We start from the raw sequence: 18,670 nt of genomic DNA, 5'->3' as shown, positions 1-18,670 counted from the left end.
TGCATCCACGAGGCAATAGTTGGGAGGGCCTTTGGGCTGCTGAAGATGAGGTTCTGCTGCCTAGACCGATCAGGGACGCACTGCAATATCCTCCAGAGCTCGTGTCACTTATAGTCATTGTATTCTGTGCTCTGCACAATCTGGCACTGGCAAGGGGCACCCCTGGAGAATGAGGATAGCGAGGCAGCTCCACAGGCCTCAGAGGATAATTCTACTGATGGATTTGATGAGGACCCCAGGCAGATACAGGGTGAGGATGTGGAGGCAGACTTGAGGAACCTTCAGGGAGGCCTTGATTCAACACATCTTCAGTTAGGCTGCCAAGGCACTGCTTCTATCTCATGGCAAGGGCGCCACCCCCTTACCACACAATTCTGAGGAGGAAGGCCCATGACTCCAGTGTTGCTTCACAACCTCTGTAATACATTTTGCTGTCCCTGCTGTCTATCATGAGGCACTGATGAGTCCTGCACCTATGGAAAACATGAAGGACACTCAAGGTACTGAAACAAAATCTAGATTTATATCTTTTCCAGAGTTGCAAAAAAGGAACATAATATAACTTTGTTGCTACTGTCACACAAAAAACAATACATAACACTGATGAAATGAAAGAATGTCACCCATGAAAACCGCCTCTTGTGCTTAAGGCGATTGAAACTTACGTTTGCGAGTGCTGCGTCTTGGTGCCCCACCCTTGCTCCCAGCTGCATTGGAGGCAGATTGCTGACTCTGCTGTTGTGTCAGCCCTGATGACCTTGGCGATCGCCCCCTGGCCAGCAGGCCTGAGCAGGCTCTGCCTGGGAGGGTGCGACCAGTGACATGGCTGGGCACTCTTCAGTCATTGTGGCCTCATCAGATGCCATAGTCGCTGGCAGAGGGGTGGAGGAGCTGCCACCCGAATCTGGGGTGCTGTGAGAGGAGCCCACAGAGACGACAGGCAGCTTGTCAGCCAGGGTGATGTATGCCTGGGGCATCCCTGCTCACTACTGATGGACGGGCACCTAGCAGAGTGACTAGATGCCTCATCCATCACTCACACTGGCATTGACATCCTGAGGCCACTGCTGGTGTGTGGGTTTGCAGGTCCAAGCGTTACCCCAGGAACTCCTGATTCTGTTTCTGGAGCTGCCTCTCCGTGATAGCCATCACTCTCTCACGCAGGAGGCTGTGTGCTTGGTGATCAGGGTCAACCCCTCATGCTGCTCATGTACTCCTCCATGACAAAGACCATGGCCAGGAAGGGCGGCCACCCATCACAACGTCTCCACACAGTACCATGTCAATTGGGTACTCACACTTGCTGAGCGCAGAAGATCATTGAAACGTTTGTGGCACTGGATCCAGGACTGACCCACTACGTCATGCCTGCTGGCTTGAGCTGCCACCTCTGACCAGGCCTTCCTCAAAACCTCCTGGCAGCCTTCAGGGAGCTGCCCCTGCTGTGTTTAAATGCCCCGCTGGGCCCCCATTGGCCCAGGCACCTGCCCCGCTCCTGCCCCTATCGCCAGTGTCCAGGCACATTTCATGCTGGCTGGCCTTTAATTGACCAGCTAGCGTGAAATCGTGTTCTGGGTCTGATCGCGGCTGGAAGAGGAAATCACTGCTGCTTCCAGGCCTACAGATCAAGCGTGTCTGACAAGCGCAAAATTCAGGGCCCTGGAGCCAGACTGGTGAACCAAATTAAACTTGATGCCTGGAAGAGAGGCAGCATCCAGATGGGTGACATCAAAACCACAATGGTGAGAGGGAAGTGGCGTTAGGCACACAGGCTGGTGCCAATCTCGTTTTTCCACACTGCTGCATATCCAGTAACTCCAGTACAGATTACTGTGGATTGTTTCTCATGTTCAAGAGTGTGAGGAACTTCTTGTTACCCCAAAACCTTTTGTTTTCTGCCTTCAACCCACATTTCCATTTCGTTTTTGTGCATTATTATCTTTGCCTTTATGTGACACATTATTGACTGCATCAAAGAATTCATCAAAGTTGGTCAAATATGAGCTGTTCCCCAGAAGTCAGTGCTACCTGCCCTTGATTAACTCTCATTTCTTATCCTGAATTTATAGACTGTCATAGGATCCCAACATCTAAAGTAAGACTAACTGGCCGAGAATTTCCTGGATTATTTCTGTCTCCTGTTTTGAAAAGGAGTGTCGCGTTTCCACTTCATCCTCTAGTCAAATTTTCCATTATAGAGCATTTTAGAAAATTAGGTAAAGCGAATTTGTCTTTAGATAAAGTGACTTCTTTGGTACCATTTCCATTTGAATAATAATCCTCAACAACTGTTCCACATCCTGGTGGTTCCACGACCTCCACATCTGCCTCCCCTGTGAAATATGAGCTGAAGAAAGCACCTTATTTCTGCCAGAGGTGTATGGCGGTTGGAAAAGAATTGACTATCTGCCCAGCTGTCTTATTTTCCAGTAACATTTTGTGTAACAAAGATCAAGATACACAGCTGATGATTTTATTGGTTCTGCCTTTGCCACAGTTAATACTTTTGTTTACGGGATTGTGTTATCTTTTTGTTCATCTGCAGTCAGTGCCTCTGTATACATCTAAGATCCAGTGTGGAGAAGTTTTACTTGCTTTGCTTGATGACCCGGAAGCTATTTGCATTTGCCAAGGATGAATGTCAAGAAGAGAATCCAGATAGCTTGATAAATCATGAAGTGTTGGCCCCTGGACAGCTCTATTTGATGTTTCTGAAGGTTGGTTGACTGCATGATAACAAGGAATGGGCTGGTATGCATAAAATGTATGTAGATTATGTTTGCAAAAGCCAGCTAAAACCCAACAGTGTTGTAACTAAGACTTTGCTTCCTAATTTTGCTTTTGCGGTAATTGCAAAACGGTGATTGCAGTTAACTTTTTTGCAAGCGGTTGGGGTAGCGGTTGGTGACACTTCTCAATTGTATCTGAGAATGACCTTATCGTCAATTTGCACTTACAGAATATATTTGAAGTCCGCTGTCAATCTCACCAGGGCTCTAAGAAAACATTTTGGCAATAAGTTTTTTAATATAAAATTTAAGTTCCCCCTGGTATGTTGCTATGTTTTTTATTTGCTGTTTATTCTGAGGATATGCCCATCCTGAGTTGCCTGAGGTGGAGAGGGGGGAGGAAGGGAGGGGAGGGGATGGAGGAGGGAGGGGTGTTCCATGAGCTTGATGCTGCTACCTTTCTCGGTGGTAGAGATCACAAATGGGGGGTGCTGCTGAAGCAAGCTTAGCTACCATCCAGTTATGTACATCTCATTTGCCCAATATTATGAACTAATGCATCCTTTTAAGTACGTAATCGGCTAATTCAGTGACAGATGCAGATGATTTCCTGTTAATTGCAAAGTTGTTTTTCATGTCTTACTACCCCTATCGTTCATACATAGACTTTAATTTGTAGTGCCCTCTAGTGGTTTATTAAGACAAAAGTAAGACATTAGTTTATGGACAATGACACTGCATCTCTCAGAAATATCTCCGAGTGCTTCACATTGAAATGTAGCCTTTTGGTATGTAGGCAAACATGGCAACCATTTTCTACCATTTTCTGCGTAGCCAGATCCCACAAACAGCCTGAGATGAATGTCAAGTTAATCTGCTTTTGGTGGAGGGAGGAATTTTGGCTGGGTTACCAGGTAAATTCCATAAATAGTGCCATGGGATCCTCTAATGTCCAGCTGAGCCACTGGAATAGATAGATGGGGCCTCTGTTTCATTTCTAACCCAAAGGATATGGCAGTTCTCCCCGGTGGCCTGGCCAATATTTTTCCCTCGATTGACATCATCGAAAAGAAACAGATTAACTGATCATTGTCACATTGATGTTGTGGGATCTTGCTATGCACAAATTGGCTGCTGCGTTTCCGATATTACAACAGCGACTGCACTTCAAAAGTACTTGATTGGCTGTAAATTGCTGTGGGGTATCCTGAGGCCATGACAGGCGCTATGCAAATGCAAGTCTTTCCTTTTCTCATGACGTAGTACTTTCTCAGTATAGCACTGAACCAAACTGATACAACTAATAAAGGAATGGAATTAAATTAGGAGTTAAAACCTTTTCCATAACATATTAGTCAGCACAAGTTCTGTACAAGGGAGTTGCGATGTTAGTTTTTCAAGTGCATCGATATCTGACTTATACAGAGACTGATATTTCCTTAATTTTCTGGTTACTTTACGAAGTAGGCTTCAGGCAACTGAATGTGCTAACTCTTAACCTGAAGCAGTTTCTCATTAGACTGCTTTCTTTCTACAGCATGGGGAAAATGCACTTAAACCAGTATGTTTTAATATTGTACTTGGTGATGTGCATCATTTTAATTCATCACCTCAGATTGCTGTTCTTCACCCTGACATTTTGTATCGCACCAGACAGCCAAGCTATGGGCTTGCTCAGAACTGGACTGAAATTATTCAAAATCATAACAAACTCAGGCAGGGGAGACTTTTATCGTGGACTTATTTTTAAACTGCACCCCATTGTCTGCTTTCTCAAGTTGATGTAAAAGATCCTATGGCACTATTTTGAAGAAGAGCAGGGGTGTTATTCCAGGTGTCCTCAGCAATAATTAACCTTCGATCAACATCATTAAAAACAGATTATCTGCTCACAATCACAGTGCATTTGTGGAATTTTCTTTGTGCAAATTAGCTCCATTTAAACAAGGGCTACACTTCAAACACTACACTTCATGCACTTTGGGGTGTTGTGAACTCGTGAAAAGTGCTATATAAATGAAAGTTTTTTAAGAGGTAAAACAGTATTTAACCCACTGATTTTAAAAATATTGTTCATGGGATAAAGGTGTCACTGGCAAGACCAGCATTTATTGTCCATTCGTAATTGCTCTTGAGCAGCTGGTGATGAGCCACTTTCTTGAATACAGTTGAATGGCTTACTAGTCCTTTTCAGAGGGTATTTAAGGGAGTCACTTAAAGACAAGACCAGGTAAGGAGAGCTGATTTCTTCCCCTAAAGGAAATTAGTGAATCAGATAGGATTTACGGCAATCTTGTAGTATCACAGTTGCCATTGCTGATACTAGATTTTTATTCCAGATCTTAATTTGTTGATTTTAAATTCCCCATCTACCATTGTTTGAATTCATGTCTCAGGATCATTAGGCCAGGCCTCTAGATTGCTGGTCTAGCGATATATATTAACATCTGTGCTAACATACCCGGGTGAATTAGAATTTATTTGTCATGGGCCTCCAGTGGTGTAGCCTATGAAAATTCAGAACAAAGTGTATTTCCCTCCAAATATGTAAGTTTAATTGGCTGTGTGAGTATGGGGACCTGCAGTTTCTGAAGCTTTGAAAGCTCCATCTAGTTGTCAAAATGAGCAGCTACAGGTGTGGCTCAGAGACAGTTTTGTAATGGGAACATCTTATTCAGATGCCATAATATATATTAAATATACATTTAATCATGATTTATATAAAAGATATATCTTAGTTTTTGTGTTTAATCCATTGTGATAACCCATTTCAGGTTTTTGGTAGAGATTAACTAGAGATTGAGTAAAGGAGAATTACTGCAGTATTTAACAGGTTGCTTGTACTCAGCGAACTGATTAAATGCACTTTTGGATGGAGTGTTTTCCCCAGGAATATACAAGCTATATAAATTATGTTAGAAGTCATCAGAATTAAGTGATTTTGAAGTGGAATTCTAATTCTGTTAGGGAAATAAAGTAAATTTCCAGCAAGCGCAGAATTTTGCTTTTGGCTACAGGTGCAGTTGTCTAGGCTGCCCTGGATTTGAAAGGGACTTATCAGCCGGGGCTTACAATTCCTGATTGTTATCCAGCAATCTTGTGCCTGTCAAATATCTTGCCAACACTTGAATTCCAGGTTCACGCAATAATAAAGGCCAATCGGATCAGGTACCAGAGCATGACAGGAAGTTGTGGGACTGCAATGCAGCACAAGATCAGTGCCTTCGGGAGAAGATATTGTAACGACTGGGATGGCAGGAGTGTGCAGTTTATGTAGCTCCACTACTCCATAGGAATCACCATTAATGAAAAAATTTAATTCACTCACCAGAATGGCGAATGATTTACATTCGCTAATGTTAGACTCAGAATAAAAGAAACTTTAACCAGGCTTCTTTCGATCAACTCAGAATGATTTGATTTCTTGTAACTTGTTTTAAAAATAAGTTTCATTTTACAAGAGCTGGTTAACACACAATTTGTAATCTGGAAGTGTAACTATCTGTCTTAAAATCCCCCAGTTCCACACACATACACATACATATACACACACACACACACACACACACACACACACACACACAACATGTGGGGTGAACATGGTGAAGAGAGAAATAAAATAAATTACATATAAAGCAATACTGAACCTTTGGGGCAAAAGTTGGATCTCCTTTAAAACAGCATTTATAAACGTGTGGACAATTTCAACGTTCTCTTTGTGCGCAAGAAGGAAGGGAGTGTTTTTACTACAAAATTAAAGCCACATTACAGCCAGTTTACACATGTCAAGATCCCACAAACAGCAGATGAGATAAATGGCCAGTTAAACTGTTTTGCTTCTGTTAGCTGCAGGAACAATTTTGGCCAGGACACCAGGAAATTTTCCCTGCCTTTCAGCAAGTGCATGTGTCTGAGCAGGCTCACAGGTTTCATGTCCACTGAATGATTGCCTGTCCCACAGTCCAGTGAAGCATGGGTCTAGTTTAATTACTCAAGTGCTGGAATGGGGTTTGATACGTCAACATTCAGTGCTACGAACTGAACCAAACTCACACTTAATGTAATCAGTGTGGGGAAATTCTAACTGATCACTCAAATTCATGTTAGTATAAATATTGTAAAAAAAAACTGAATTATTTTCCCTTGATTCTTGTTGACAGGAGAAAATGGAGTTTTGGTTGCAATCCATAAAATTAGCACTGGATAAAAAGAGCCAGAAAGGAACTATCCAGATTAATTCTGAAAACCTAATGAAAGTGTTTAATTTGGTGCCAGATCTATCACGACCATTTGAGTATCTTTTGGCCACAGGAAACCTGCGCTCAAAATCAGGTGAGCACTATGCTGATAATGTGCTTAGAGCAGCTCGCAAAGAGACAGTTTTAATAAAGTGACTTTAGAAAATCTGATTTTTATTTGTCTTCTGCCAGCAAATGTAAATTTAAAATATAATGTAGATTTGTAGACTAGATGAGCCAACTAAACAAAATATTCAGCTTGCTGTAGATTTGTACACATTTGTAAAGTTTGTGTCGATGTACTTGAAGCAATACTGAAGTAATGATCACTATTTCCTGCAACTGGAATGTAAATTTTTCCATCAGTGGACAAAGGGTTACCAATCCTGTTTGCCTGTTTAAAAAAAACAAAATTGGCCGAAAGATGCTTAAACCACGAAGCATTTGGCCGACTTTGTCCACCTACTGATGGACAGAGTATCACAGGTATTGTCCAAAATTCAGAAAGTTGACTGTGCAGAGTATCTTTGGTGATTATCTTCTAGCAGACAGGACTGTTGGCTGATTTCATCCATCTGATGCACTCTGCAGTGTCATTTCTTAGCTATGGAGATTGTGAGATATAGGTAGAACTAAGGGAAGGAAGAAAAGTGCCTGAAGATTCAGCTTTGCCTTAATTTCAAAATAAATACATTTCAGAACCTGAGCTGCAAAAATGTAAAAAAAATGCTTGCTTCAAACAGCAAATATAAACTTGATAATTCTCTACTGAAACTTCACAAAAATGAGGTACAAAAATTATGTAAAACTATGTAAAATACACATGCAAAATACACCTGACTAAGTCTCTTGTTGAAATGCAGACACAAATCTGAAAAGACATGCTGTATTTCTCATGATGCTGGGTAATCATGCATTTTAATTTCAAATTTATTTCTCTACTCTTGCCCCAGGTCTGGGAATGTTACAGGATGCGGGTTTGTGCATTGTGGCGGACAAGCTGAATTTTATCCGTTATCTCTCCCATTTCCGATGCGTGCACAGAGGGGCTGCTTTTGCTAAGATGAGAACCACCTCTGTACGCAAGTTACTGCCAGAATCCTGGGGCTTCCTGTGCCCTGTGCACACACCCGATGGAGAGCCCTGTGGGCTAATGAATCACTTAACTGCCATTTGTGAGATTGTGACCCAGACATCAAGTACAGTCTCTCTGCCAGCCCTGCTCTGTGCAATGGGTAAGTGATGAGGGAGTTGTACATAAAATTATTTAGATAGGCTGTTGGGTTGTTTATAATAGATAATGATTGCAGAGTAAGCTGCTTAAAACAAACTGGGTTATGCATGGGTGTTTTGTCCATTATGGGCAACTGTTCAAACGATGAGGAAGATTTGAAGTTTTTTTTTTAATGTATAATTTCTTTACAAATACTGTATAGGCTCCTGATACAGCCAGTGCTGTACATTGAAATGTACGCAGAGTGCTGAATGTAAGAGTGTCTGATATCTGTACTGTGATCATTGCTGTGCTCATCATATGAGTGCGTTCAGTGGGCTGTTCAGGGGATTACAGGGACATTGGCAATTTGTATATAAAATTGGCCAAGAGACAGAAAGCAGAGAGTAGTAATTGTTTTTTGGACTGGAGGGAAATATAGGCCAGTAACTTTCGAGCTTCTGGGCATCATGACTGAGTTGGTAGCCCAAAGATGTGTTAGGAACCCCCCCCCCCCCCGCAGCCCCCGCAGCCCCCGCCACCACCTCATAAAAGTCCCCAGATAAGGATTGCCTGGGAAGTTCAAACTTCCATTGTGCAATTGTCCTGCAATCAGAACCATCTGATCTCAATCGCAAACTTCAGGTGGTTCTGACTGTCTTATCAGAGTATTTACCCAGGAAAAGGTAGAAGAATTAACCATTTCTAACTCCTGGGTAGTTATAATACTGACCCCCCCCCCCCCCCCCACCAAACCACCACCCTCACAGACTCCCCCCACCCTCATGGGACTCCCTGTCCTGACCACCTGTACCCCCCACAGACCACCTGACCCTACCCCCTCCTGACCACCCGAACCCCCCCATCCTGAGCCTCCCACTAATTACCCGATCCCCACCCCCAACTGACCACTTGATCCCCACCCCCTCCATCACCAACTGACCTCCCACCCTACTCCACCTACTGATCTCCTGGACCCCCCCCCGCTTTCAATCCTACCCACTTTTCATACAAACCTACCTTCTCCCAGGCTTCTGAAAATGGCCGGATCTTTAAACTCACCTGCTTTACTGCAGCTATTGTCGTAAAAAAAAGTGTTGGGGGGCGGGGGGGTGACTTCCTTTCCTTTGACTCTCAAGGCCTCGGGCACCTGCTGCACTACACTGTTCTCGCTCGGCCTGAGTCAGAAGGTCGGGTGAGAAAGGAGCAGCTGGATTTCCAGCTAAGTAACTAGGAGCAGAGTGGCAATAGGACTCTGATTGCCACTCTGCAGGAGTCCAGGTCCATAGAGTGGTTCCCCAGGGGGTCAGTATGAGGAGCACTGGTCTTTTTGATGTATATTAATAACCTGGATTTGAGTATGGATAGCATAATTTCATCGCTTTTAGATGACATCAAACTCGAAAACGTGATAAACACTCTGGAGACTTCAGGAGGGCATAGACGGCTGAAATGGGCAACCATGTGGCAGATGACATTTAATGCGCCAAATGGTGAAGTGATTCATTCAGTAAGAAGAATGAAGGGAGGCAAAAAGTGAACTAAATGGTGCACTTTTAAATGGGCTGCAAGAACATAGAGATCTGGGGGCAGATGGACTTGGAAGGCGAAAAATAAGTTGCGAAGGCTGTTTTAAAAAGGACATATAGGCTTCTTGGCTTTGTAACTACAATCTTCTTGCCCTTGTAAATACAGCCATGGCGCTGGATTTTATGAGCCACGCCCAGGCAGGAAAGCAGGCGGGTGAACTCAAAAATAGGGCGGGTGACATCCCCCAGGGCCCTGCTGCAATTTCACGAGCAACGGTGGAGGTGTTGAGTGGGCCCATGGCCTAGCTAAGGCTCTTAGGTGGACAATCAACACCCGCAGGAGAAACTTGCGCCCAGTCGGCAATGTGGCAGATTTGTACAAGTGGGTTGGTGGCCAGTGAAGGGGGCGGGGTGCCTCCTTTCTGGGTCCCTGGTGCCAAACAGGTTTCCCCCATCCCCGCCCAACAGTAATCCCTCTCAGCATCCCCCCCCCCCCCCCAATCCTATCCAAGGCCTGCCTGATATCACTCGAAAGTCCGGGCCCATCGCTGAATACTTCCTTAATATCCTCAGTTCAGAACTGGCAGTGGCCAAGAGCCATCCTACCACCAAGTTGCTACTGTCTTCACACGTAAAGGAGAAGAAAAATGATTATGCTGTGGTGTGTTGGAATGTTTGTCCCACATAAGCTGTGATCAAAGGAGTGGCAATATTTAGAACAGTGTTACAGACAGGAGGGGGTCAGTTCAAACAGCACTGTTTTCCTCTTACCACCTATCCATAAACAGAAGGTGTTTTAAATTAGTTCGTTTTAAAGAAGGGCGGTGGTGTATTTTTTAAAACCCCTTGGTTTTTGTGCGATCCAGTTTTACTAATAACCCCACAGCAAGCTTGAGTTAGGATTAACTCGGAAAGTTAGTTTATTTTGCACGTTCAAAAAACCCGTGACAAAGAGGGATAGAAGAAAGGAGGTTCACAGTGCAGGGACCACGGCAAAGCTTGAATGTTGGTTCACACGGGTTCCGCTGTCTCAGTGAGGAGATTTTTCACGTAGGCATTCAGTGGTCAGCTGGCGGAAGGCCGATGTTGTAAGATTTGCTTTCTCAGGTGATGTTGATGTTGCAAGAAGAAGTGGGAATGCAGAGATTGAGTCGGTTCTGTAGGCAATGACACAAAATCTTCCAGTAGAGTCAAGTTAGATGGGCTGGTGGTCCAACCTGGACAGAGCATGATTCTGTGTGGCCTGCCAGTCGGATGTTAAGCAGCAGGCTGCCTCCACAGCTCAGGAAGGTAATATTAAACTGCCCAAAAGGCCAGAGTCTGTGACTTTCCTTCCCCACTGTGACTTCAGCAAAGGAGGTTTATCCAGCGTCTGGAATTTGGCTTTGTTTTCAGCATTGGTAATCGGCTGTAACTCCGACTAGTGTCGGAAAGTGCTGGCCTGCAGAAATTAGAAGAAATAAATACCCACTTACCTGATCTGGGGGTGGGGGGGGGGGCGCGGTGGTGGGCTGGAGTTTGGGCGGGTAGCTCGTGGGGACGGGGTGTTCGGTAGCCCGGGGTGGGGGGAGGTGGCCAGAGGTCTGGGGTGGGTTGTGGGGGGGTGGTCGGAAGTCTGGACGGTGGTTGGTTGTGTGTGGTGGGGGGGGGGGGGGGGGGTCCAAGGTCAGGGGGTGTCTGAGGTCTGGGTGGTGGTTGTTGGGGAGGATCTGAGGTTGGGGGTGGAGATGGGAGGAGTCTGGTGGGGTGGGGGGAGAATGGGGGAGTCCTGTGGTGGGGATGTGGTCAGGGGTGTTGGGGGAGTCCCCTGGGGTCCATCTGAGTCTTTACAATATAGTTACTCAGAAGTTAGAAGAGGTTTCAATTCTTCTAACTTTTTCTGGGTAACTATTGGTATAACCCTGGCTGAACCATCTGAAGTTTGTGATTTAAACCGCATTTTCGGATGGTTCCCAGCGCAGCGCAATTGTCCAGAGGAAGTGTGCATTTCTGGGAAATTGCCATGCACACCCTTACCTGGGAACTTGCCAGAGGGATTCCCCAGTCAGCTTTGGGTCCCCCCCCACCAATCCAACGCTGGGGAGCAGGGAAGTTACAGGCCATTGTCTTGGCCATTATGGGTTGAAAGGGTACCATTCGTGTTGAAATTCTGGTATTTGGGAAGCCATTGTCTCAACAGACCCATGGACTCCGCCAGCAAGGTAAGGTTGGCTTATCACATGCAAACAGCATCCCGGGAGCTCCTTTTGAAATTGGTCTGCACAGCCCCAGGTGGTCTGTTAAAAGCTCCTTAAGCATAACAAGGTGTGACATCCCCAAAACTGAGAAGAAAATTCTTTTGTTCTGGAGACTGCTGGGGGTTAATTTCCAGTCAGAGGGTAAACCATCTTCATTGTCTTTGCTTAGCAGAAAAGTCCAGCTTAAAAATAAGAAATGGTGACAAGGATTAAGTTTTTAAAATATACACAGGGTTGATTTTCAGTTCCGTGCCGGAGGAATCCAAACAATAGTCAGAGGTGTTGTTGTCTCTTGATATTGATGCTGCTACTGTAGAGCTGTGTGTTTTACTGTTTTTTTTAATCAGTGTCAGCCCAGCTGTGAACTGTTTATGTTCATGTTCTGCAGGTGTTACACCAGTGGATGGTACACCCAGCAAGCCATATTCTGAATGCTACCCTGTTCTCCTAGATGGTGCTGTCATTGGCTGGGTAGAAAAAGACATGGGACCGAGTATTGCTGATACATTACGCAACTTTAAAGTATGCATCCATTTTACTTCATTATTTTCCTATTTTTTCACATTTATAATTTGGGGTTACCAAAAAATTGAAATAAATTAACAATTTTTCCTGCTGCAACTGATTATCCGCGCCCAGTCAGCCCCATTCCAACACATACTGTGGGACCTCCACTCGCTTTCACCTTTCTCCGCAGCTGCTAGACCCATTCTGAAGCTGATCTCTAGACGTAATCAAATCAGTGGAGTTTAGGGGGTTTATAGGGTGCCAGGGAGCCATAAGTCACGAGAAATGTCTTCCCTGAACTGGGTACACGATGTGCTATGAGGACATGTTGCCTCATCTGTACGTTATTCTTGTTGCTTTATATTGTAATAAAAAGTGTTTCTGGCAATCACGGCACCCTTTTCTGCTGCACGAGCTGGTGTTGTATATTGGAGGTTGGGTTTCCCTTGGTGTTTTCAGGATTTTGTTGAACATTGCAAGGGTGCCAGGCACCAGGAAAGGTTGAATGCCATTGCTTTAGACAATGGGAAAAGGGAGGGAGCATCTATCTTCATTTGTCCTTTCCATCACCCTTGTGGAGAACCACCTTCTGCAGGTGGTAGACAAAGTGAGACTTTGCGTTACTTGGGTTTTCTCTGTTTTCCATCAAAAGTCGGATTGGATTGGTGTGGGAAATTTGGGAGCTGTAATTGGTGAGCAGAGTATTATTCTGAGTTTATTCTGAGTAATTAAGTACAACAGATGTGCTTTCCCACTCCCCTCTTCAGACACATTTCCTTCTTCTGATATTAGTAATCCTTGCAGGGGCATAGTTCCATACAAGTAGGATGCCCTTGTTGAATGCAGCCTCCTTCATGTATGAACTTGGATAGTAAAGGACAGCAAGCTATTCACCCAGAAATGACAGTGGTGGGGGGTGGGAGGGTGGGGGGAACACAGGGTGCCTGTTGTCCTAGTTGGTGATCATGATCAAGTACTGTCCTTGACTTCCCCTCTCCTCTCAGCTTAAAGGGTTGACACCAATTGCAAAGCCCCTACTTCTGCTGAGCTTGACTAATTCAGCACAGCCCTAGACCTTGTCTAATCTGTGTGGTCCTTGCTGCTCGAAGGAAAAACTCAATAACTGAGCGATAAATTTATATTTGATGCAGAGGATTAAAATGAATGGATGACAGGGAGAAATTATTAATAGTATTACCTGTGGTTTGTTTTGGTGTTAGGTGCTCCAGTTGAAAAAAGTTCCTCCATGGACTGAAATTGCTCTTATACCGATGCTGGGTAAGCCTAGCATTTACCCAGGATTGTACATCTTCACCACCTTGAGTCGAATGATGCGGCCTGTCAGAAACCTGGCCTTGGGAAAAGAGGAGCTTATTGGGACACTTGAACAGGTAATAATCTCCCAATAGTGACACTTTTCACTTATGAGCTTTGGAAAAGCCTAATTCATTGCTCATAAGCTGATAAAAAGAATTTGGATTTTGGTAAATTTGGGTGGCCTTTGGCCTAATTGATCTCCATGCTAATCCTACATTTTTTCCCATCCCAGCATCTAATTGTTCCCTAAATATATTGTAATGCAAATAATAACATTTTTGACTGTGTTGAAATTAATAGTGGGAAGGAGATTTTTTTAAATTTACTCTTTCATGGGATGTGGACATCGCTGGCAAGACCAGCATTTGTTGCCCTCCCTTAATTGCATTTGAACTGAGTGGCTTGCTAGGCCATTTCAAAGGGCACTTACGAGTCAACCACATTGCTGTGGCCTGGAGTCACATGTAGGACAGACTAGGTAAGGATGGCAGATTTCCTTCCTCAAAGGAGAGTGAACCAGATGGGTGTTTATGGCAATTGATGATAGTTTCATGGCCACCATTACTGAGCCTAGCTTTCAATTCCAGATCTTAGTCATTGAATTTAAATTCCACCTGCTGCCACGGTGGGATTTGAAGCCATATCACCAGGTCATCAGCCTGGGCATCTGGATTGGAAGCCCAGTCACATTACCATTATTCCACTGTCTCCCCTTAAGTCTCCCCCGTAATGAGTTGGGATACTTGTCAGACATCTCTTTACTTACCAGTGGGAAGGCATGTAGATCCTTCCTGAATATTCACTTATCTTGTGTCCAGCCTATTCACTGCTCTGTTTATGTGAAGGTGGTACAACCGTCTGCAAAGGAGATAAGTGAATTAAAGAGGAAACTATTCTTATATTTAAAGAAAACAGGCTAAAGTACTTGAAAATCATTGAGGTAAATAGTTCCAAGCCAAACTAATGTTCTCTCTCTTTTAATACTAGTGAACACAATTTGACTATAGTGCTGAAAAAAAGTGCTGGTGTTTATAATACATTCTGTTGTCACTGCAGCTGTACATGAATGTTGCTATCACCGAGACGGATATCTTGCCTGGAGTAACCAGCCATCAGGAACTCTTTCCCCATAGCATGCTGAGTGTGGTGGCTAATTTCATCCCATACTCTGATCATAATCAAAGTCCTAGGAACATGTACCAATGTCAGATGGGTAAGTAAAAATGGAAGCTAAGCTATGCTAGAAATCAATAGTAGTTTAGAGATTGAAGTTGCATGAACAGCTGCACCTGTAAAGAATGACTTGGCATCCACCATTTTACTTAAGTGAAGAGGATACAACCCTTTGCGAAGGGGATATTGGATTAGAAAGAAATAGCAGTGGAGGAATTGGTTGGTTTATTGGACATGGTGCTGGAGGAGTGCCTAGCTCCGGTGTCATGATCCACGGATTTAGATGATGAGGACAAAAGAAAAATGGAATGAGATTGTGACACATTTTCTTTCCTTTTAATTCTGGAGGATGAGGTTGCATTGACTCAGTATGTAACAATGGCAAAGGCATGTGATCCACTCAAACAAGTGTGTACTTAACACATAGGGAACTTGCTGCCAGTACTCGCAATCTTGGTTTTGCTGTTGGAAGGACAAAAGAGGTGTCAGATGCCTCCATGCAGGAAGGGAAAATTAGTCTGCCATGTGTGTCCTCTTTTACTTAGAGGCTGGTTTCATAACAGTGTTGACAGAAGTACAAATCACAAAAACATTTTTTAAAAAAGTAATTGACTTTAATAGAGGTGTAGTCCGATCAACGTAATGCTAATTTTTTTTAAAAGCTATAAACTTTTGTGTTGAAAACCTACTTGACACACAAACTGAGCTGCATCGCATAGTTGGCAAAAGTAGCCAGTCGCACAGACCTGTAAGGTTGTGGGTTTGAACACGGTCAGTGCGGAAATGGCTGGGGTGGCACTTAGCAGTGATGCAGTTTGGATAGGTGAACCTAGGTTAAGGAGAGGCATTTGACCAGAATTCCCATTCCTGATCATTATCCAGTGGTCTGTGCTGGAAATGAGCATGTCTGCATTTTGAGTGATGGCAAGATTGCTCCCAGCTTTGAAGTCCTTCTCTCGTAGTTGAATACCTTTCCAACACTCACTATATAAAGCTTGCACATCAAGAAAGTCCCTTTAACAAGGAACCAGAAGGTAACCAGTTTATGTGGTACTTAAATGCTTTAGAAGCCCAAGGTCTTCAGGAGGCGAGGAGGGAAAAAAATTGTTAAAGTGGTGAGATGGGGAAGGATATTAAATTAATTATGGAGCAATACTTTTTAAATCATGCCTTTCAGTCTATACTAAGTACTAGAATGTAATTATGAACCTATTTCATACTTTCTACTCTAGTGATATTTTCTTGCTAAGTTATTTTTTTATGTCAGTTTATGGCAATATTTATAAGTCTGCAAAGTATTGCTAATTTCTGTTCAGAAAATAAACAATGCAACTAAAAAATGTGTATAGCAAATGCTTAGCTTATTCATTTTAAGATAAAAGCAAAATACTGCAGATGCTGTAAATCTGAAATAAAAACAGAAAATGCTGGAAAAACTCAGCAGGTCAGACAGTATCTGTGAAGAGAGAAACAGAGTTAACGTTTTGAGTCCTTATGACTCTCCTTCAGAAGAGTCATACAGACTCAAAACGTTAACTCTGTTTCTCTCTTCGCAGATGCTGTCGGACCTGCTGAGTTTTTCCAGTATTTTTTGTTTTTATTCATTTAAGTGTTGATGATATATGATAGTTGATATAGATATGTTGATAGCCCAGTAGATGATTTACTTCCCCTTCTGCCTCCTTTTAGGCAAGCAAACAATGGGTTTTCCATTACACACTTACCCAGACAGATCTGATAACAAGCTGTATCGCCTTCAAACTCCTCAGAGTCCCCTTGTGCGACCACACATGTATGACTACTTCAATATGGATAACTATCCCATAGGAACAAATGCTATTGTAGCCGTCATCTCATACACTGGATATGACATGGAAGATGCTATGGTATGTATTTGTTTTTTGGATTAATCTTAAACCTGCTGAGCACACACTCCTATACTCAGAACAAGTGGGGCGATTAATGTTTGAAACGTGTGACATTCTTTACCTGCCAATAAAGGACACACATCTCTATAATTTTCTTGTGGTAATTGAAAGTCCCATCTGGATTAGCAATATAGGAAATAGGAGCAGGAGTAGATTATTCGGCCCTTCAAGCCTGCTCTGCCATTCAATATGATCATGGCTGATCCTCTATCTCAACACGATACTCCCACTCTATCCCCATACCCCTTGGCACCTTTAGAGTCTAGAAATCTATTGACTTCCTCCTTAAATATATTCAGTGACTTGGCCTCCGCAGCCTTCTGTGGTAGAGAATTCCACAAGATCACCACCCTCTGAGTGAAGACGTTTCTCCTCATCTCAGTCCTAAACGGCCTACCCCATATCCTGATACTGTGACCCCTTGTTCTAGTCTCCAGCCAGAGGAAACATCATCCCTGCATCCTGTCTGTCCAGTCCAGCCCTGTCAGAATTTTATACATTTCAATGAGATCCCCTCTCATTCTTCTAAACTCAAGTGAATACAGACCTAGTCAGCCCAATCTCTCCTCATATGACAATCCTGCAATCCCAGGACTAAGTCTGGTGAACCTTCTCTGCATTCTCTCTCTGGCAAGCATATCCTTTCTTGGGTAAGGAGACCAAAACTGCACACAGTATCCAGGTGCGGTCTCACCAAGGCCCTGCACAGCTGCAATAAGACATCCTTGCTCCTGTACACAAGTCCTCTTGCAATGGAGGCCAACATACCACTTACCTTCTTAACTGCTTGCTGCACCTGAATGTTTGCTTTCAGTGATTGGTGTACAAGGACACTGAGGTCCCTTTGTACATCAACATTTCCCAATCTATCACCATTTAAATAATATTCTGCCATTTTGTTTTTCCTATGGAAGTGGATAACTTCACGTTTATCCACGTTATACTGCATCTGCCATATATTTGCCTGCTCATTCAACTTGTCTAAATCGCCTTGAAACCTCTTAATATCCTCCTCACCTCTCACATTCCCACCAAATTTTGTGTTGTCATGAAACTTAGAAATATTACATTTATTTCCCTCATCCAAGTCATTGATATATATTGTAGATAACTGGGGCCCAAGCACTGATCCATGCGGTACCCCACTAGTCACCACCTGCCACTCCGAAAAAGACACATTTATTCCTACTCTCTGTTTCCTGTCTGCTAATCAATTCTCAATCCATGCCAATATATTACCCCCAATCCCAAGTGCTTTAATTTTACATACTAACTTCTTATGTGGGGCTTTTATCAAAAGTTTTCTGAAAATCCAAATATACCATATCAACTGGTTCTCCCTGATCTATTCTGCTAGTTACATCTTCAAAAACTCCCGTAGTTTGTCAAACATGATTTCCCTTTCATACATCCATGTTGACTTTGTCTAATCCTGTTGATGTTTTCTAAGTGTGCTGTTATCACATCCTTTATAATAGATTCTCGCATTTTCCCTACTACTGATGTTAGGTTAGCCGGTCTGTAATCCTCTGTTTTGTCCCTCCCTCCTTTTTGAATAGTGGGATAACATTTGTCACCCTCCAATCCAGAATCTACCGAATTTTGGAAGCTGACAACCAACACATCACTATTTCCGTATCTACTTCCTTTAGTACCCTGGGATGTAGATTATCAGGCCCTGGGGATTTATTGGCTTTCAGTCCCATTAATTTCTCCAGCACTATTTTTTAGTAATACCAATTTCCTTCAATTCCTCCTTCTCACTAGACCCTTGGTTCCCTAGTATTTCTGGGAAGTTA

General features: G+C 43.4%; 1 protein-coding gene across 1 annotated transcript in view; it reads left to right on the top strand.

Moving 5' to 3' along the window:
- polr1b (RNA polymerase I subunit B) overlaps positions 1-18,670 on the top strand; it is a 43,565-nt gene that overhangs the window by 18,016 nt on the left and 6,879 nt on the right. Inside the window, exons 7-13 of the mRNA XM_041188000.1 lie at positions 2,546-2,717; positions 6,890-7,061; positions 7,921-8,202; positions 12,335-12,468; positions 13,674-13,844; positions 14,827-14,983; positions 16,633-16,829. Coding sequence (XP_041043934.1) covers positions 2,546-2,717; positions 6,890-7,061; positions 7,921-8,202; positions 12,335-12,468; positions 13,674-13,844; positions 14,827-14,983; positions 16,633-16,829 — 1,285 coding nt within the window. The remainder of the gene's footprint in view (positions 1-2,545; positions 2,718-6,889; positions 7,062-7,920; positions 8,203-12,334; positions 12,469-13,673; positions 13,845-14,826; positions 14,984-16,632; positions 16,830-18,670) is intronic.

Source organism: Carcharodon carcharias, chromosome 5 (genome assembly GCF_017639515.1).
Source record: "Carcharodon carcharias isolate sCarCar2 chromosome 5, sCarCar2.pri, whole genome shotgun sequence".
NCBI classification, from domain to species: domain Eukaryota; kingdom Metazoa; phylum Chordata; class Chondrichthyes; order Lamniformes; family Lamnidae; genus Carcharodon; species Carcharodon carcharias.
The sequence above is the reverse complement of the archived record's forward strand: the minus strand, read 5'-3'. Positions and strand labels throughout refer to the sequence as shown.